This window comes from Anguilla anguilla, chromosome 5 (genome assembly GCF_013347855.1).
Source record: "Anguilla anguilla isolate fAngAng1 chromosome 5, fAngAng1.pri, whole genome shotgun sequence".
In the NCBI taxonomy this organism is placed as follows: domain Eukaryota; kingdom Metazoa; phylum Chordata; class Actinopteri; order Anguilliformes; family Anguillidae; genus Anguilla; species Anguilla anguilla.
In genome coordinates, this window is record NC_049205.1 from 13,508,715 (window position 1) to 13,530,692 (window position 21,978).

Sequence of the window (21,978 nt, forward strand, 5' to 3'; positions counted from 1 at the left end):
TTATTATTTTGTTTTTCTTAAATGATGAGGTATGTTTGAAAATTATAACCGGTAACATAATTGCAGGTAATAACACACTTCAACTGTTGACTTATAACAATACCGCTGGAAGAAAAAAAAACAGTTTCTTATTAAAGAATGATCTGAAACGAAACTAAACAAAGGAACACGTAGCTACTTTTGTAGAGTCCCGACTGACTGACACAGAACACCCCATCCCCTTTTATCACAGAGCGCGTCTATGCCTTTTACTGTTGTATCCACCAATAGGATGGTCTGAGCACGCGGGGCGATGCTTAGCTGGTTGCAAAGAGGAAATGTTTTGCTGTGCTTAGGCTGCGCCTTGTGCTTCAACCGTCGACGCAGCAGTAGCCTACAGTTTCATTGGGAAAAACGTGGTTTAAATGAAATCTTCCAAACCGCGAGGTCTGAAATCCGACAATTCACTTTTTGCGTCGCGTGCATTATGCTACTAGCTCTTCTGCGGGCGGATTAATTTGCTGCGATGGTTTCGTTGGGAAGGGTTGTCAAACTATCCGCTGGAGTTCTCCGATGTTCTCTACCGTACTACATCGGTGCTAGAAACTCGACAAGACCAATTCAACTACTTTCAAAGGTAAGTTAGCGCACTTGTTGATAATACTGAAGGAGGACAACAGACCGTGCACGTAGCATATACGTGTTTACTTTCTCCATAAGACCCCGTGCCTGATCTGTGCTGAGCTGAAAGGGACCTGAGCTGAAATAGCCTAGGCTATTTTGATTTGCATGCCTTCACCGGTTTATAGCCAACCCCCAAATGTACGTATGTAGACAGCATTATGATTGCTGTTAGCAGTTCGTTTAGCAGAAATTAAATATTAGTTTAAACATATTCATGAAGACCATTCTATTCATCCATTCCCTTCACAATGATAAAGTCAGAGGAAGTCACGGTAGATGAACTCCCGAACATAGTAGTTTGACAGTTTTTCTTAACATGGTTTCTGGAAGTTTGAGTCCTCAGGGTAGACTAGCCCGGCTGGTTTGCCGTGACAGGGACATTGGGCGTGTGCAGCAATGAACTGGTGTAGGCACAGGGCGTATTTTGTGCTCTTTGACCGCGGCGTTTTCTTATCAGTCAAGTAGCCTATAACTCCAAAATGGATGTTGGCCTTCGCACAGTGGAGGAATGCTGTTATGACTACTTCAGAGTTTCTCATCCAGGGATTTATGGTACGAGGAAAGCGATTCGTGAATTACTTGATATCGGTGCTTTTACGCCGTCATGGTAAACACTGCACTGCGTTCGTTGATTTCCCATTTGTCCCAGTTTCATAAAGGGAGAATCCTCGGTAGATAAATTCCTCATACACGGATGGAGAATCACCGTGTGTAGCGGTTATGTGCTTCACCTAGGAGACTGCACTTCTGAAAATGCTGATCTGCGCAGCCTCCATCTCACCCACACAGTCGTAAAAGCTCAGTTATTGGGCTGTCCACAGAATTCGGAACTAACAGTTACAGGACTATAGCAATCGCTTCATTTGTGGAATTTGCCGATTACATAAGACAACATAGGGTCCAGAGAGAACACGAGCTTAGTTTTGTAGACGGAGAATTTTTCTGTTTCATGCAAAACTGGGAAAACCTGAAATGTCCAAAACGCATAAACGAGCGGTTCTCTTCTGGGGGTTTGCCTCTACTCTACTGTCTTGTGCAAGTTGCCAGTTTAAGCCAAGCATTTTCCTTTGCTTAGGATTCAACGTTTCTAGAGGAATTATAATAGACTCATTAGTTTTAATTATACCAATACAAGGTTGGGGATGGTATTAAGTGCTATTATTAGCTGGGCACAGATGTTTCAGTTTTGCATCAAGACGTAGAAAAATAGTTCGGACCTTTTAAAGGACCGAATTGCCCAAGAAGAAAAAAAAACTATATAATTATTGTCCTATGTCCTTTAAAGAAATCACACGAATGAAGGTTTTTCTGGCCACCTAGATACTTGTGACCAGTTCAGCGAGCACAATATTCCGTGAATAGCCAGTATGTGGTGATGGGGGAGGAGCAGAGGCAGAGAGTTAGTCCTCTCTGTCTGCTCTCAGGGCCGCCAGCTGTCTTCCAGGGTTAATTACAGGGTTAAGACAGGCTGCACAATATCCATGCATTGGTTTGCAGTTGATGTATAAGCGTAGTTGTCATTTAAACAAGTGAACCACCTTTCCGGTTTCGCAACAGTGCGTGGATATTTCACTGTGTGACGTATTACTAGTATTTTTCCTAACCCAGTTTAGTCCCCAAAGCCTGGGAGAGCTTCAGGGGCATAGATGACATCCGTTTTTACATGTAGCAATGGGGGACTGAGGTTTCTTAAAACTAAAAAGGGGCAGTGCTACATTATTCTACATTATTAGAGCTGCATTGACTCACTCACTTGAATCATTGTGTTTTGCAGTAAGAAGCTTCTTTGTTGCGAACGCAGCTTGGACTGAGTTCAGCATTAAACAGGTTTTTTTTTGTTTGTTGCTGTGGTCCACCTTCAACTCCGTGCTCTGTAATGGAAGCTGCATGCCTATGTTTCTGTTTGGCTGTCATATCAACACACAATAGATAGCAGCGATGTTGTTTTTTTCCTGGAAGCATTTCAACATGGCTTCTGAAGTTTGGATGTTCACTACTGCGTGAAAAAAGATAAAGGAAACTGATACACCCCATGGTGGCAGTGATTAACCGAAATATTTGGTAATTATCGTTGCAGTTTATTTTGCAGCCCTATCACACCAAACCCTTGTCAGCAGCCCAGTTAACCTCCCTCGGCAATTGGACATTCATTACAGCAACACATTGTTTAAAGAGCAGTGTGCAATGTTTTTTCAGTGTTTTTCCAAGCATTCCTGACTTATCCTATTGTGCGCTGTGTGATTCGGTTGAAATTTAAAAATGGGCTCCCCAGTTCCGATCATCAGACCGTAAACTGTTCCCAAAAGAAACGGCATGTGATCCGGAATTTTCAATTATTCCATAACCTCAAGCTCAGTCTCTGTGTTCGTGTTCACAGTCATGGACTAGGTTTACAAAAAATGGAAGGCCAATATGCAGTGAAGTCCTTCATTTTCTGTACTTAATACGGCTAAATTTCAGGCGACATAAACAAACCCCTAAATTCAAGTGACAATAATGAGTTTCAGGCCTGATTGATACACTCCACGGTGCTAGCATCTAAACCAGTGGTTCTCAACTCGGGCCAGAAAGGGCTGGTGTGGGTGCAGGCTTTTGTTCCAACCAAGCAGTTACACACCTGATTCTACTAATCAAGGTCCTTAGTAAAGACTCCAAAGGTTGATTAGTAGAATCAGGTGTGTACCTGCTTGGTTGGAACAAAAGCCCGCACCCACACCGGCCCTTTCTGACCCGAGTTGAGAACCACTGATCTAAACCATCAGTGCTATTTCGAGCTTCAGGGCTCAGGGTTGATTAGCTCATTGACCGATGTCAAATTGCCATGATTTGTTATTGTGCAGTCACAGTCTCTTCATTGTTTTTACTGCAACAGCGTGAAAAAAAACAGTTAATTGATGGTGTTTGGATAGAGAACTGAAAAGCATTTGAAAAATGAAATATGCATTTTAAGCTTTGTTTTTACTCTCTTCTATGATTTGGTTTCCTGATACTGCGTGCTAAAGCAGTTTAAGACAGAGACTAAGCAGGACTGCATTTTTGATTTGACGGCAGAATGGGAATGCTAAGCTTAGCTTTATTAAATCAAATCAGTCATCATTCTCCTTCTCTCTGTAATTAACTCATGGATCATTTCAAAGCATTTTTTTATGTGTGCCAGATGCGCAGTGATAAGGAAAAAAAATGGGTCGGTTTTCATTCACTGACGCGTGATGAGGTTTCACAAAGAACAGGTGGGAATTGGCCCTCGGAGCTGAGTTGGTGTGGAAGAGTGATTCTAATTGGTATGTGGGGCGTGAGTGGACCACTCCTGAATTAGAACAGTCTCCTTCGGGAGAAGTCCGGCATTCGGAGTGATGATGTAGCCGACCCAGAACTAGCATACCCAGAGCTAGTCAGTGAGAAAGTGTAAAGTTTAATTGCATCGCACAAGGTCCCACAGTCCTGCAGAAGTTCTGGGAAAAGAAAATGAAATTTTTTGCTTTTGGGAGTTAAGGTGCGGGGGTTCTAGAAGAGGGAATATGTCTGAAGTATCTTGCATTTGTCAAAAATAATGGTGGGCAAAAATGTGATCAAAAAGCTAAGGCTACATGTCATTTGTAGTTAAATTGTAATCATTTACACTCAATTTAACGAGGCTATGCAATGCCCAGAGCTACATAACAATGTATAGTGGAGGTGGTTTTGATTTCTAGGCAAGTAAAAAGGGTTTAATGATAAGCTGATATATGTCTGGCCATCATCTACTGCACTGGATCCAAGACTGTGTCTTGGGAGCAGTAGAGGCTGTAATAGCTTTCAGTAAAAAAAAATGCAGGCCTTGAAAATTTCTGTTTTTTTGCCAGTTCCACCTGTGTTCAACATAAACTGACATTATTAATAGTTGCTAATAAAAGAGACACACCGTAAAGTTCATCAGAGTGCTAATGTGGCAGTTAAATAGCAATACCAGTACAGCTCAGCACAGTCAACTTTAAGACAGCTATTGCTCAGCTCTAGTAAAAATAGCCAAAATAGCAAACGTGTAGGCCTAATGGTTGCTACTGGCTAGACAGCTACCTGCTGGCATGTTGTGTCTTGTGAATGGTCGTTCCAACATGCATTCATGCTATTCTTTACTTGGTAATATTAGGCTACACTAAACTGTTACTAAACTGTCCAGCACGCTGTTATAATTGGATAACGTTAGCTAGACAGATTATAGAAAGCATGAGAGCTGCACCCATAAACTTGTTTGTGCCTTTAAGTCACTAATATGAGACAGGTGTGAAGTTAACAATGTAAGCTTAACATGCTAGCAGTGATGTGGGATGATGCATTTTGGCTAGTTGGTTAAGTAGCAAGTTGGTTAGTTTGCCAAGTGTCAATTAGCCTATCTAATGAGGTAGTCCACTAAGTAATCTCATTTGATCTGATATGAAAAATCTGATCTATTGTGGTGGCTTATGTGAATTTTTTACAACAAAAACATAAACGCATCATGCACCTTGAAATCAGTTCAACAGCCAAGACTGTTGTTGTTGTGACAGTCGGCCAGAGACCATATTTTGTTGTCTCAGTCTGTCTCCTAGCTGATTACGCCCTCGGAACATAGACGTCTACACAGGTTTGGCAGCACAGTTTGTTCTTCTGAATGAATGACACGGCATGCTGCAGTGATCCAACTTCTGTGGGCCTGAGGTGGTTGGCGAGATAACGGCGTACCACACTTGCCACTGACTTTCATAGCTCACTGCACCTGTATGCACTACTTCAGTTGAGTGCATGCAGTGATTTTGACATGCATGCACTGTAAACAGATTGGCAGATGGATTGGTTTCTTTTAAAATAATTTAAAATATTTTATAACATAATTGAAAGCGGGGTCACTAGTTCACTGGCTAGGCCTAAATGAGATTACGTTATGTTGATATAGCCTTGATTAAAAAAGAAAATTTAAAAAATCCATATTTATGTTGATGTCTTCGCAGCTCCATGTAATCACGCTGAGAGCTAAACATCCCTCCCCCTCCTTGTCGTTTCAGGAACGGCAGGTGAGAGTCACTGAGCGGTGACTGTGTTATTGATCACTTGGAGTTCAGCGGCCAGTGCTGCACCAGTAATGTTGATGAGTGAGGTGAAATTAAAGGCCCATGAGAGCTATTCAGTAATGGATGAAAAGAGGTCCATACAGATATGTCTATGAATGGCTTAGCCTTTTCTCTCTCTTAACTGTTCAATTAGAGTAAAACAGCCCTCTTGGTGATTAAATGGCACTATGAATAAGCAAGTTGTGGAGGTGCTGACAGCTCAAAATCAATAGATGGGAGTGGATAGGTGAGAAACAAGTATGCCTGTAGTCTTATCGTAATTGTAGATATTCAATGGACTACTGCTAGAGACTCCCTCTCTTTGGGTTGCGATGTTTGCTGATGTCTGTCTCCTGATTGTCCTGTTTAGTATATTATGTGACAAATTTAACTGGGCATGATCACTTTAATGCCAATAATTTTAAAATAGGCTGAAAATTTAGTATTTGATGGTTGATGTTGCTGCCTGTTTCCCAAATATCTTTACATTAATGGGACTTAATGTGTTTAGTACATCGCAGGGGACTAGTGAATAACTATTCAAAAGAACGGACTGGTGTATTCAGAAATGAAGAAGTTACTACAGTGGGTAGCTAAATAAAACAAGTACTGTGATGGAGAGCTTGTGAGTGCTGGCATGTAGGTCACAGCTCTGCAGTTCCCACAATGTATTGCATGGATCTGTCAAGCCCAATAAGAATATTATCATCTTTGCTGTCATATTATACTGCCCTGCTACAGTTATGACCTTTATTATTGTAAAAATATTCAGGACTCAATAGGCCTAAAGATTATGCGAATATTAGGCCTATATTGAACATGATTGCAGTAGGTAGTGCAATTAGGCTAATGATGATATGCACTTTATCAGTATTATAATATACTCTCAATGGACATGTGATGCATTCATATGTGCTGTCAGTTGTCTGTTTGCCTCGGCTTTTTGTCTGAATTGCTGTGGTGCAGTCCATTTCATTAGTGCGATCCTGAGCGTTCGCGCCGGGGTCTGCCTGCGAGGAGCCGTTGAGCGGCGGGGTTGGCGTGATTTATGAGGAGCCATCACCCCGCACCCTCTCTGTCCTCTCCCGAAACAAATACCGCCATACAAATCATTTTCTCTGGGGTGGGGGGGGGGGCGGTTGGGTAATTCACCTTCGACCCCCACGGCGCCTTTGGCCGTTCGCACACGCGCGCGTTTTAGATGCATGGCTTTCCCTCGTCTCCCAGAGGCGCACCTACCTGCGATTAATCTCCTCGCCGTGCCGCGGTACCTGTCCCCTCCATCGTGACGGTGATTAAACTGGAGGCGCCCGCAATAACGGGGCTGTCGGAGAGGGCCCCCGATCCGGCGGGGGGCGGGGCAGGGGGGGGGGGTGGGCCTCTCCAACGGACAGGGCTCATAATGGCGCGGCCCGCGGAATACCGAGGCCATTTGTCTCGATGACGGCCGACGTCTCCGCTCCAGTCCCATTAGTGGGTCTTTTACCCGTGTTTCCATAGCGCCGTCCGCTAAAACCTCTCTGCTTACCAGTCACCCTTTTGGAAAGGGTGGTTATCAGACGTGTGTAAGGACGGTCCCCAGGTAGCGGTAGCTACATTTAAGTAAATGTTAGCTTTTTTTCCCCGCCTGTGTGAGTATATGTGTGAATGTCACGCAAGGTCTGTGTGGCAGTCGGCTACGTGCTGCGCATGTCGATTAGCTCGGATCGGCTGCCTGTGATTATATGGCCGATGAGGCCTAACGCCACTCCATTTCCACTGCGCTCCTGGGGGTCGCAATCCCTCAGACGTGCCATCGGGACCATGGCCGTTTCCAGTCTCTTTGAGAGCAATGCTGAAGCCACATTTTGCAGCAGCGAAATGGTCGCTGCTGGCTGCTTATCCCCGCCATTATGTTGAGAGCACACATTGCAGGCTATGGTGTGTGGAAATGTGTGAACAGTGTGGCTTGTCCCTAATTGGTTGTTGCGCTGATTTCAGCTTGTTGGAATTACCGTATCACAATTTTGGTTTTGTCTATTGCTTTAATATATTGGCCACTAACAAATGTTGGGCGAAGTAGCTTGAACAGCTTGAAGGTGATATAGAAAAACTTGAAGCATTTTAACATCTCTGTCTAGTCAGTGTCTCTGCCTCGTGTCAGGAGGTTGCCATAGTCTACAGTTAGGCTATACCTATGGTCCACATATTATCCTCTGGTCTGTTCAGGATCTCTACATGCAGAAAATAATAGGATACGTCTCAATGTTCATTTGTGCAGAAGCTAATGAACTCCAACAGTGACAGAATGTCGTTTCTGAATAAATGCTATTGGCTTGTAATGGGCAAGCACTTCAGACGAAAGCCAAATGGTTTTTTTTAACATGGCAGGCCGTGGCACTGCTTGGTAAACAATGCAGGGTTTACTCTGTGGTACAGTTTTAAAAGGCTGTCACCTTTTTATGTGTTCACAACCTTTTAGTGACATCGTAGCCGATGAGTTCAACAGCCATTATTTACACTGGCTTGGATTCCACCACACCTTAAAGTGTCTGTGGGTTTTATTTCATTCTATTATCCTGCGGGTAGGCCTATAGCACTACCCGTTAGGGGTGGTGCTGAATACAAATACCATTTTCGCCAATGCTCGAATATGTTTTCTCCTCCCGAATTTATCCAGTATTATTATGATTCTGATCTTTTTTCCTATTTCTGATGCCATCCACTCAGAAGTCAGCACCAAGTTTCTCAATTAGACACACATACCTGCAGGGAGACAGCGAGTGAGAGTATCCTTTATTTCAAGAAAATAGTTTTGCAATCTATGATTTCATCTTTCAAAAATCAAATTAGGTTGTTACTGGTGCATAAATCAATGCTGTAGGCTAATGCTGGATACGTCTGATGCCGCTGCTAGCTCCTGTGCAGGAGCTTGTCTGCACAAAATACAACTTGGGGAAATTTGAGTAAGAACATGAAAGCTGAAGATGTATTCCACCCAGGGAAGCTTTTGGATGTTTTGTTTAGCTAATTTATGTAAGCCTATGCAAATCAAACATACAAGTAAAGTGGGGCTTCAACAAAGACGGGAGAAAAAGTATTACCAAACAAAAAACAACAAAACATGTTAGTGTTAGCCTACATTCTGTAGTTTTTATTTCATTAGGAGTTTTTTAGCATACAGTAGTTCAAAATGAAGATGAGGAACTATTTTTTGAAATATATATATATATATATATATATATATATATATATAAATATAATTCAAAAAATAGTTCCTCATCTTCATTATATATATTTTTTTTTTTCAGTTTAAAATTGGCTTTGGTAGGGGTGGTGGTGGAGTTCATGCAGTTCACACTCTGCAGTTCAGAGTAAGGATGAGTAACTATGTTTTGATTTATAAATACATTTGCCTGTGTATGAACCTTGATTTGACTGTTTAACTCAGTGTTATGATAACCTGTTATGGATATATTTTTTATAGTTCATTGTTTGTTAGATTAAATTAAATTAAATTACCTGTTGTTAAACTGCATTATTATTGATGTCATTGTAAAACCATGACTTTAATGCTTAAATATCTTGGTTCTTTTTGTAACTGCTTTATAAACTGAATAATGCATTAAATATGTATTCGATATTGGTTAAAGATAAAGTAATGTTGCAAAAATAATAAATGGATCATTTTGTTTTTTAGATTTTGCATGCACCAAAGCACATCCAGTTCATTTTACTGTACAGTTGTAAAGTCTTAGACCACTCACCCACCTTCCCAAATCCTTTTCATCTACCTTTATTACTGTGTGTTAATTTGGTCATCATTTATTCTTTGGCACTGAAATTCTGTTGTGTTTGTGTAATTGTGTTTATGCTTGCATCAGTGGTGGATATGCTTGGGCAAACGTTGGATAGAATGGTAATGACCAAGAAAATTACTCTGTGTGTGTGTTTGTGTGAGTGTGTTTGTGTGGGTGGGGACACGTGGCCATGTGATGTAGTATCTCATCAGAGGGTATAACTGTACCTATTTGTTAAGCCTGTCATGTTAATCAAGCAAACACACCCTTGCCTGACACCCCTGAATAGAAATATGAATAATGCATAAGATGAATTAAATAGTGGGGCTCCATTTCACAACATCGCTACTGATGTGTGAAACGTGTAATAAAATGTCCGCAGTGCCCCAGTGAGTTACTGTTCCGTGTCAGAAAAAGTCAGATGTTTGCCGTGGCCAGATGCGCATTTCACAACACTGGGCCTCCCACACCGGCCAAGCAACTTCCTCTGAAGCAGTTCGATCAGGGAGCAAGCTGGCTCTCGTTGGAAGCATTCCAGCCAACGCCACGATGGCTTGAGGCCATCTCTGGATTCCTCTGAGTCACACCCACTCCCAGACGGGAATGCGCTGTACCATTGTGCGCACACAGACAGCCTTTCTCTTAGGCGACTTACAATTTACAGGATATGCGAACTCTTTCCCGTGTTGAGAGCGAGCGCTAAGGGAACAACGGAAGGCGTGTCTTTTTGAAGCCTGACTCTGAGGTTTTTTTTGTTCTCCTCCTTTTAGAACGGCGTGCAGACAGATGTTTTATAGGCATCAGTAAAACGGTATGCGGTGTTACACACTCCGATGCCCATCGCTGAAAATGCGCTGATGAAGTATGCCTTGGGTATTGGCTCCTGGAATCTTATGGAATCTCCAGGAAAACAGGAACAGAAACACCCTAAAGTTTGTAATGTACTATACCCATCAGCCCACTGGATAAGTCCAGAGTTTTTTTTTGTGCCTGAAGGTGGATCTTTATCCTGTTGTGGGCAGTGGCCAGAGTTTCTCAGCCAATAATGTAGGGGGTATGGACATTTTCTTGTGACGCAAGATGTTCCAGCAAGGGAGGATGAAAGGCCTCTTTGTAATGTTGTGGACGCATGCACATTATGGCTGCATTGTGTGATTTAAGCTATTTCAGAATCATGTCTCATTTTGTTTCTTTATGTTCACATTAAAAATGTTTCTTTCCAGCTGGGTTACACTGCTCTGTATTTTGGCTGTTTGATTTTGGCAAAAATAAAATCAGCAGTGATTTACAACTCTAAAGTCAGTATTGTTTTGCCGTCCAATTTTAGGTATCCGTACTCTTGTCTAGAACCCTCTAGCCTACATCCAGCATGGATGCAGTTTAGATACACTGCCCATTGCAGGAGGCCCAAGTCTTTTTTTCAATCTATTATTAATTGTAACATTCAACTGTTATAGCTTAATGTATGTAATTTGTCCTATGTAAGCATTACTGCCTAGAAAGTTATGTTCAGTAATCTATTTAATGGCCTTTATAGTCTCTTGGGTCAGGTTTTACCATGGAATGTATTGTGGAAAGAATGAGTTTATTGGCCTGGTGGGTTTTTCAGGTTGCTGATGTTACAGAATTATTCAGCTGTTGTTCCTGGGCAGGGAATGCAGGAAAACAGCTGGAAACAAAATTAAGAAAATGTATCTGCAGTGGAAAAATGCTGTGGATGCACTGATGAGTGTAAAACTTGCCATGTCTTGCCTCCATAAAATGTCACTTCTAGTCTTTCAGTAACTACAGCACCTGCTTACTTGGTCCATGCTCTTATACAGATTATCTGCTATTTATCCACCCTCTATTGCCAGGTCTTATTCCTGTGTGTTTGACTCTTCTGTTCTACCCTTCTGTGTTCCACTCTTGTGTTCTACCCCTCCGTGTTCCACTCTCCTGATCTACCCTTCTGTGTTCCACTCTTCTATTCTGCACTTCTGTGCTCTACCCTCCTGTTATACCCCTCTTTGTTCCACTCTTGTTCTACCCTTCTGTGTTCCACACTCCTGTTCTACCCTTCTGTGTTTTACCTTCCTCTTCTACCCGTCCTGTTCAGATATGGCAAAGTGATGTTCCAAGCTAACTTTTCCTTTTTTGACACCATTTTGTTTTTCTTTGCTAGGTGAGCCTGTGTAATACACCAAGAGTTCGTTTGTGAAGGTGAAATGGGTGGGAACTGAATAGTGTGCGAATCGGGCGTGGTGGGAACACACCGTAACTGCTTTTGTGAAAGACGTGGTCTCGGTAAATCAGTGCCTGAAGGGAAGGGTGTAACAACTGAAACTGAAGGCAATGACCAACACGTAGATGTGTCATTGGAATAATTATTGGTAGCAGTATGTTATAGGCTACATTTTATTATACTATTTTAGATGAGACTTTTATTTGGTGCTGTACCGAAGGCCTTGGCTTCTCCTCAGGAAGGAGTGCAGTGGCAATAGTGTACTATTTTGTACGTCGCTTTGGATAAAAGCGTCTGCCAAATAAATGTAATGTAATGTAATGAAAAAAAAAAAGCTTTTATCAGTCAGCCAGCTGTTGAACGTGCACTCATGACATGCGCATTGCCACATAAAATCGTGTTCTTTCTGAGAGACAAATAGCACGACTCTTACTTGGGAAAAAATGTGAAAACCCTAATTTTCCAAATCATCCTAATTTTCTCATTGTGTTACTGTGCTGAACAATCAGTGAGAAGAATTGCAGGAAATCTGAAGGTCCCCATGTCCTCTTGCAGTAACCCACTCTGCATATAGGATAGATTTTCTACAATGATTTTTTTAAACTGGTGACAACCTCAGGGCTTTTCAGAAACTTGAAGTTGAAGGCTACATACACTTCGGCAGATGAAGCTCAAACTGGCGATTCTGAATTGCCACGCATAATGTATATTTTCAGTTTTAAACAGCTTAGGCAATTTTATTTAATACGTTCAATTTAACAGGCTAGTTAGCTTATAGCTGTTCAGATGTAAGCTTTCAGTCGTTGATGCTGTTTTTGTGCTCAGTTATATGTTGGGATTTGAAATGGGCATAGAAGCAACCGTAAAAGTTTACTGACAGTGACGAGTTAGGATGAAGGAGCTGCCTGATCAGCAGAAAAACTATATGAGAGAATGTAAAAAGAAATTGAGAATTTGAGTTTATTTGGGGAGGCGAATGTATGATCCATAATTTTTTTTATTCAGCTGGCAGTTGTTCAGGGAACCCCATTGAAAATGATTGTTAGCAACACAGAACATTCAGAATTACAATGAATAGGCCTTCCTAAAATCCCATTTATTAGGATATTTTCAGTGGAGAAAAACCACACGTGGGCGTGTTAGCTGAATCATAATACTCACATTTGAATCTTATTGGGTATGTAGTTAGCAAATGGAAATGAATTCTGTTGTTATGGAATGCACACATGGCTGACTTCATGTGCCTCATGTGGTTGTCCATAACAGCACAGCTGTGGCAGTCAATGTTCCCCTCATTATGCGGACTGATTATAGTCTAGACCGTGATCCGCTCAGCAGTCAGGATGGACAAGTTGAGGCCAGCCTGCACTGCTTTTGAAATCACTCTGAGAACTGAAAAGCCTGTTATTGTGTCCTTGCACACAAAATACAGAGAGCGTATAATTTCCTGGAATTTTTGTGCCTTTTATATAGTATTTTTACACATGCATACGGTGCTTTATTACTTGCAGTGTCTAGTACAGAAAATGTGTAAAGCAAGATAGTAATGGCTTAGTTAACACTGAATTCTGTGTTGCAAATGTTCAGTTTTCAGCATCTAAGCCTATTTGGTAAAAATCTGGGTTGAATAGGGAACGTTTAGTTATCGTTATCAATTAGGGTTTTGTAAAGATGCACAATTTAAATGACTTCAAACCAATGTTTTTCATAGTTACACATGTTGCACATTACTTGAGAGTTTGAAATGGTGACTTGAAATTTGATGAGGAAGTTAGGTTTACAGGTGTAAAATTACGCTTGGGTTTTTGAGTTGGGTATTAACAATGGGGTTTTTTTTAATACCAAAAAGCATTTCTTTAGCCTACTTGAGGCACATTCTAGGCCTATACAATGGTAAGATTGTGTGAAACATTTCAAAATACACTCATTCAAAAATGAGTCTAAATTGAAACAATTTGTTAATATCAGGAATTAAGATTAATTATCCAGTTAATAGATATAATTACACTTGCATTACTTATACTGCTCAAAAAATAATAAAAAAGGTAACCGCAGTCACAAAACACACTGCGTTATTAAAAATGATGAATATTTAGATCTAATCTAACTAATTTGCCTAGTTTTAAGCATATTCATTCAGTATTTGGATTCAGAACTTGGATGATACATTCTTGGCACTGAGAGCTGTTAACTCTCTGTTTTACGTGTGTTCATTTAAGAATGTCTAGAACATAAATATTTAATTCTTAAAGACATTTAGTCACTCAGATAGAGAATGGCAACCTAGGATGACCTCACTACATTACTGAAAGGCCTTGTTCCTCACAGTGGCTTAAATGCACTTGACCCTGACTGAGGCTAGAACATTCCTTTCTGTAATGCACCTTTCCCTTACTGGAGGCAAGATATAGCTTACTTCACCTGTCTGAGGCAAAATTTATACCCAACCATTATTGAAGTACTGATTCTTTTCCAAGCACCATAACCTCACCTGATAGGCAGGATTATTGCAATGGCATAAAAAGAAATGGCAAGAGGAAGTTTCTGCCATACTGCAGGCATCTGTGAAGAGAAAAAGAGAAACTTGCATCTGATTTTTGTAGTGGGTGAATTGGCTCGACTAAATGTTTGAATCAGCCTTCTTCTTGAATTTATGTAGGCAATTTGCTTAATTGCCTTATTCAAGATTTTATCACCTGGCCACTGTGTGTTTACGAGGCATTTTGCGCGTCAGAGTTTGTGCTTTGCATTGTCTGTCTGCTAACGGCGAGTCTGTTTCCTTTCGACACACGGACAGCACAAGGAATCGGATCAGCTCCGGACATCTTAAGAGACTCATAACTTGACAGGCTCAGTTTAACAGCAAAGCAAATGGGGTGTCTTGAGCTAATGTTATCGATTCAGCTTTTGGACCAGAGGTTACCCATTATATAGACGGTACATTAGAGCCAAACTGCTGCCATCCGTTGGAATCGAAATTAACTACACTGAATCTTACTGCCTTTTTTCTTTGGTTCGATTTTTTCTGACCGTAAAGCCTCTAGCCTACCTTTCATTTCATTGTGAAATGGAGATCATATGGCTTGCGCCTGAGTAGAACACAGAATCGCCAGTGTGGCAGGCATCCAATGTCTTCTCGATACCAGAGAGCCTCACTCTGTGTTCATGGAGGGCTGGTCTGAGATGTTACAGCAGGTGGTGCTGATTAAGTGGGCGGGTGGGCGTGGCTGGGGGGGTGGACTTGGTCTCATCTTGTCAGACGGCCAGCCCACCCCCTCGAGGGTGTAGAAACTAGAAACAGGAGAGTAGAGCACTGAAGGGAAGAACAGGGTAGTGGAACATGGAGGGGTAGAATAAAGAGTGGAACACGGTGACCTCGTAACGGCATGAAAATGTGGTTAGTTTATCTCACGGAGTTATGGATGCTCTTGTACGCCTCAACATGCAACACACTGGCCTCTGTTGTAAAAAAAACTGGAGTAAATAAAGCTGGATTTATTTCTTCTAACTAGCTATACCACTTCACAGTACTGAATAAAGGGCAACAAGTATTCCCTTTCGTCTTAAATGTTTGCTATTACAAATACTGCACAATCTTGCTTTCTTTGATTAAAAGCAGCATCTTTCCCCGAAGGGTGCATCAACAAAATTAGCTGTATACTGGCCTGTTGCCGTCGATTCAATCAGTACATCAACTTTGGCACCAAGAAAAACACTTTGACTGGCCTGGCTTTAAGTATACAGTAATGGGTACAGTTGCAAATTCCTCAGGAAGTTTGTCAGAAGCACCACACCCACCCAAGGCTTTATTTAACAGTTAGGCTACTTTTTAAGAGAAACTATATATTCACCCGTGATTTGAAAAAATGAAATAGCATTGGGATTTGACAGAGTTCCATTCAAATATAATCCCGTTCTAAAGTACCCCTCAACTTGCCCACTTAGGTCCCACGGGATCTGTATAAGTTATGGCAGAATAATGCTGTATTATGGTCAGAGCATTGCGATTCAATTTCATTTTGGATAGCCTCACTGTCCATTAATGATTTTTTTCAGGAGGAGGTTTTAGTCGTTATGGATGTAAAATCACATTTTCTCTGCTTATGTTTTAGATCCAGTCCAAACAGCTCCAGTGGGGACATCAAAGCGTTCTCTTCTGCAGCACAACAGCGCCCTCCAATGGTACATTTGTCATTATGCTCCGTCTCTGTGCTGTCAGTTATTCCTCTGCCTGATTGGCTGATGGGTGGGTTTTAAGGTAGAAACCCAGGGTATCCAGTCGTCTGAGAACTCCTCTCTAGAGGTCAATTGCATCTGCGGTCCTCATGTCCTGTTCAAAAATGATATATTTTGTATATTAATTCACTGCGTGAAAGTTAATTTCATGTATTATGTTTGCTCTCTTATGCCGTAGATACTTCCATCAGGTATAAATTCGGCCGCCCCGTGCTGACCATCCCGCTGCCCTCCAGGAAGGAGGACTGCCTGTTCTTCCTGCGGCCCATGCTCATGAGCGTGGGTGACCTCATCCAGGACATCCAGCGTGAGGACGCGGGCGTGTCTTCTGCCACCGTGTTCACCGCAGGTACTGCCTCCGTTTGCCACACAAACCGGCGTTCTTTGCCGTGCTGCCACGCTCGGTGTGCGCACTGTGCTGAGGGTAGTGCTGCTCCACCCGCTGCCACCGCGCCCATCAGACTCTTAGTGCAGGGCTGCCCGACCCTGTTCCCGGAGATCTGTAGGTTTTCATTTCAACCCTAATTTGGCACACCACACTCTACTAATCAGCAGCTCAATGAGAATGTCGAACGAGGTGTGCTTTGTTAGGGTTGGAATGAAAACCTAAAGGATGGTAGATCTCTTGGAACAGGGTTGGACTGCCCTACCCTGGTGTATGTAAGGCAAGTAGAAGTTTCATTGGGTCTGGGTCGATTTCTCAGTTAAGCTTAATGGGCGACTCATGAATTTGACAGCAGTGGGGTTCAGGAACTGGCCTTTTATAGCCAGAGGGCTTGCAGGCTTATATCCTTGGCAGAGACGGCATTTGACTAAAAGGTACTTTCCTTGAATAGCTTTATTAAATATGCATGCAGTACACAGCTGGACGGTTTGTAAAAATGACTGATTAATTGAACGGTTCCTTGCCTGGCTAATTGATCGCCACCAATCCCGTCTGTGTTTTCGGTCGCCATCCACCCCGCAGACGGACAGCGGGTGTCTTGCACGACGTCGTTGGACACTCTGCTCGACAAAGACTTCCGGCTGGTCATCAACGATGTCACCTACAACGTCCACTCTCCAAGGCCAGGTGAAGCAACACAGGCACTATGGGGCGGCAGTGTAGCATAGTGGGTCAGGAACTGGGCTTGTAGCCGAAAGGTCATTGGTTTGATTCCTGGGTAGGACATTGTTGTACCCTTGACCAAGGTGTGTAATGTAAATGCTATGTAAAACGTTGTGTCAAGTCACTCCCGATAAGAGCGTCTGCTAAATGCCTGTAATGTAATGCAAAAGGGCCCGATTCTTACCTCTCCACACCTGAACCTACCTTCAGAGTCAGGACAAACGAACCAGCTCTCGACCTCCCGCTCCGAGCCCGGCCTGTTAACTTGTTCCTGCGTTTTGCAACCCTTGTCTCAGAAAAAGTGTCCAGCGAGCACGTGATGGAGGCGGACGACATGAAGACTGTCATCCACATGATGCACATGGCCATGAACCTCCCGGGTCATCACCTGCTCAAGGAGAAGGAGCTGCTGGAGAAAATTGATCAGCTCAAGCAGGAGCTGTCGCCTTTGGAGACGGTAGGATATTTCACCCCCTGCATTGTCCAAGTGTACAGTGCAGTACAGTGCCACCTCCCTCCACCATGACAAATAACATGGGTGGACACAATGTAAGGTAACGGGCGGTAATCATTCTGAACTGGATAGTGATTGCCTTTTCCCTCCATTTATCTATTCTGCCAGAATGTGAATGGCTTTCTAAAGAGAACATGGGCCTGTCGTATTTTAATTCTGAGACAGCCTGGCAGAGAGCCCTCGATACATCTGTGTTTGGACCTGTGACAGGCAAGCAATAACTGAATCTGTCAGTACTGGGAAGTAATAATTCACAATTTGAACTGTGAGGGAGGATTTTCTTTATTATTTTAAATAACTTTAGTCTTTTCTGTCTTCTTTTCTATCCCTACTTTGGGATGCTTGGTTTGTTGGTCTGTCCCACCACTGCAGTGTCCTCTGTTAATTTGGAAGGGTGCACAATACAAGTACTTTTATATTGTCCTTGTGTAGTCAGCCATTGCTTTTCTACATTTTTCAGTTTGGGTAATGTTGATAATGCTCATAAAAGCTGGTTTCACCACTCCAGATTTCATAGATGTGAAGTTAGCATTCATCACGTGTGTCACATTGAATGTTGTTGTTGTTGCTTTGGTGGATACATCATTCATAATTTGGTTTGATTAGTGACATGCTTTACCAGTCCAGTGTGGATTTCTTCATTTGTCTATCTTAGTGTGTTTAAACGTGTCTGCGTGTATGTGTGCGTGCATGTTTGTATGTGTGTGTTTATGTGTGCATGTATGTGCCTGCGTCTGTGTGTGCATCTCTGTGTGTGTGCATCTGTGTGCGTGTGTGTATGTGTGCGTGTGTGCCTGTGTGCGTGTGGGTCTGTGTGTGTGTGTGTCCATGTGTGTATGTGTGTGTGTGTTTGTGTGTGTGTGCGTGTGTGCGTCTGTGTGTGTGCGTGTGTGTGTTTGTGTATGTATGTATGTATGTATGTGTGTGTGTGTGTGTCTGTGTGTGCATTGAGCAGGTGAAAGCCACGCTCGCACACAGGGCAGATTCCTCCACTACCAGGGCGCTGTGGGTGGGCATGGCCCTGCTGTCCGTGCAGGGCGGGGCGCTGGGCTGGCTGACCTGGTGGGTCTACTCCTGGGACGTCATGGAGCCCGTCACCTACTTCATCACCTACGGCACCAGCATAGGGGTCTTCGCTTACTTTGTCCTCACCAAGCAGGTCAGTGTCCACTCTGACATTAACCTGCAGTAAAGCTTTAGGAACTCTGTGTGGGTTCTGTGTCTACATTGTACACAAACTGACGTCACTTTTATTACGTTTGTCTGAGTCCTTCCTCTCACACTGTAAAATTGGCCTGGTACTCTGAGCCAAACCAAATCACCAGGTCAGCAGAATGCCGAATGTCCTGATGCCTAACAGATGCAGTTTCTTGTGTGCTTTTCCTCGAATAATTTGCAGAATGTCGCAGTGGGACTAAGAGCTGTTTGTCTCTTAGCGTAGCTGGGGCTTCATCAGCTAATGGGCCCTTTGCTCCCCAGTCTGTGTCCCTGCGCTGTAGTGCAGTTTAGGCCGCTACGAGAATCGCCTGACACTGACAGCCGAGTTTCTTTTCCACAGGACTATGTTTATCCTGACGCCAAAGACAGGCAGTTCCTGCATTACTTCTACAAAGGGGCCAAGAGGCAGCGCTTTGACATACAGAGATACAATCAGCTGAGAGGTGAACTGACTCAGGTATGCCACTCTCGCAGGCGATAGAATCCCTCATTCAGGTGTTGTATTTTCACTGGTGGTAGAGTCTTCGGCTTCAGGTGTAGTACTGTGAGAATCGTTGGCTGAGGTATAGTGCTGTCACAGATGATGGGAACTCTCACTTTCCGCTCGGTAATGAGGCTTGCTCTCTGCGTCCTCAGGTGCAGGAGGATTTGAGAAGACTGAAGAAACCCATCCAACAGCAACTGCCTTTGGAACAGATCTTACCCAAGGAGTGAGGAGTGAACACACACACACAGTGTCACACACATACAAACTCTCTCTCACACACACTCTCTGTCACACACACTCTCAGACACAAACACAGCCATACACACAGCCAAGGATTTAATGACAGGACTTCCTCCACCATGTTCAGTTTTGATAATGGTGCCTTTTTTTAACGTCTCTTCAATATTATTTGAATACCTCCGATATACAGCCAAAAACTCATTGTCATGAACATAGTTGGGGCAGAACACTTAAATCATGAATATCATGGACCGTATACTGACTTTCATATCATGACTGTTGCCCAGAGTAGCTATTCTATGGTATTAAGCAGCATAAAGTCATTGTGATCGCAGCCAGTGGGAAATGGGTTGCTAAGGATCAGTGGTCTTAGTGTTTACAGTCCATCTATGGACAATACGCTGTGGAGTGTCTTGACACCTCCAAACATGGTCTTCCTGTTTTCAAGGACTGCTCTGGTGAAATTAAGGAACCGTGAGGGAGTAAAGGAAGTGGACAAATTTTTGAATGCAAATCTCAATCTGAATTCTCATTTACAGTAGGCTAGAAATACGAATGAATTCTGCCCATCAGTCAAGGATAAAAACAAAGCATGTTCAGACCAGCAAGAAAGTATGACTTACTACTTGGGTACTACTACCTACTGTTAAACCAAGACAAGTTTAAAGGTAGTCCTGGGTACTTACTTTCTTTTAATAATGTTCTATGACCTTTCAGAACAGTAAAGAATAAAGGAAGGAAACTGGACAACACGTAGTCTCTTTATTTAGTTCTCTTCACACCAAAGTTCACGGTCAATGCTTCATCTAAAAAACCTCACCCCTTACTCCCTGCCAAGGGCATATTTAGAATTTGAATCCCGGAATCCACTTTTGTGTTCTGCGGAATCATGTAAATATGATTTTTTTTGTCTCCCAATGATAGAAAATATTGCAAATAAATAGTGGGTTAAAAATACCCACTATTATACTCATCATCTAAAGTAACGTACGGCTTTGTTGTGAATTAGTACTTCAAGCATGATACCTCCTACATATGTAGTGTTTTCATTTGTTTATTTTATCCCATTGCATCCTTGGAACAAGGACACTTCATCAATCAAATGTGGAATGACTTCTCAGACAGGTATTTCTTATACTAATGCACTCCTACAAATGTTTTAAATGGTTAAAAAACACTTACATTCTGGATTTAAGTTGCTCTTTACTAGCGCTTTTGATAAATTAATGCAATACAAAGTAATGAAATACTGAACTGTTCTGCTGAAAGGAAACGTTGGAGAGATACCTGATGGGTGTGAAGGAGATTTAAAAACTGGTGCGTATCTGTTGAGATTTCAGTGCAGGACATTAAACTGCAGTCCCAAATCACAGAGCAGAATAATACATTTGAAGTGAAGTGGTGCCATCAGAAAGAATCAAATATTAACTCCAACTACTGGGTTCATACATTTTCCAGGACAAAGGTTGTATTTTTGTCGAGTTCCTTAAATGCTGTAGTCACGTTAACAATAAAAAAAAAGATCTGTGTTTAGTGTTTTTTCTCAAAAATTCCCTTACTGCAACTTTACAAGGTCACAGTTTCTGCCATTTTTGTTTGGGGATGGCCTTGGGCAAAGAACAAAATGGAGTAAGAATATATCTCAAAACAACTTGTGCTAATACCTAATTTTAACCATTTTGGTCCTCAGCTGCTTTAGATTCCAGTGCTTTGGAAGGTCAGGAACTGTATTCACATGCTCCTGCATTGAAATTCCATTATATTGTTGGGTTGAGAAGGAAAGGTCCAGCCTTGTCTTATAATAGAGAGGCAATCAAGTCTGGAAAAAAGTATTTACAGTGGACAATCTCCTCATTAACTAGAAAAGTAAAACGTCTGCATACTCCCTTTTCCTGTTTCCTGTTCAGTCTAGGTCCATGGGAGTTGGAAGATTCATTACATTTATTTAGCAGATTCCAGCCAGTAATATATTTGTGTCTGACACAGTTATTCAGTCATCCCTTATCATATAGACGATAACAAGCAATGCTGAATATGACAGAAAACGTCTTCCTATATGACTTGTAAAGTTAAATGTCATAATATGGATATAAACATGTTAAACCTTCAATACATTTTTGTTGTTTGAGATGTGTACTGTAACAAGCCTAAAGAAAAAGAAATGGCACAACACGGTATTGCCTGAAGAAGCCAAAATCTCAAGTTCACCAGAGGATTCAATAATACTAATAGAACTTGCATGGAATTGCTGGGGGAAAATATTAATCAACTGGAAAATGAATGTTTCGGGATGGTGTTCGATGCACTTTCAGAACTGTAAAGGTAAAGGGGGCAGTTCCATCCAGAGGATACCCGTGCCTCACAACACTGTTTCATTCAGAAGCAAATCATTTCATCGGCCTCTTTTGCTCCTTCAGGCACAGTATTAATAGAAGACTTTCGT

General features: G+C 42.2%; 1 protein-coding gene across 2 annotated transcripts; it reads left to right on the forward strand.

The window, feature by feature from the left end:
• The first annotated feature begins 272 nt into the window (after positions 1 to 272).
• Positions 273 to 20,287, forward strand: LOC118228300 (calcium uniporter protein, mitochondrial-like). 2 transcript variants are annotated; one of them, XM_035419733.1, is made up of 9 exons: positions 273 to 616; positions 5,685 to 5,693; positions 15,845 to 15,914; positions 16,147 to 16,317; positions 16,936 to 17,040; positions 17,373 to 17,533; positions 18,546 to 18,749; positions 19,149 to 19,265; positions 19,445 to 20,287. In XM_035419733.1, exons 1-9 carry the CDS (start codon positions 506 to 508, stop codon positions 19,520 to 19,522), a joined length of 1,026 nt encoding a protein of 341 aa, XP_035275624.1. In that variant the 5' UTR covers positions 273 to 505; the 3' UTR covers positions 19,523 to 20,287. The 2 variants fall into 2 exon arrangements, with proteins under 2 accessions (XP_035275624.1, XP_035275625.1); XM_035419734.1 differs by lacking the exon at positions 5,685 to 5,693 and having other exon boundaries at positions 275 to 616.
• The last annotated feature ends 1,691 nt before the right edge of the window (positions 20,288 to 21,978 follow it).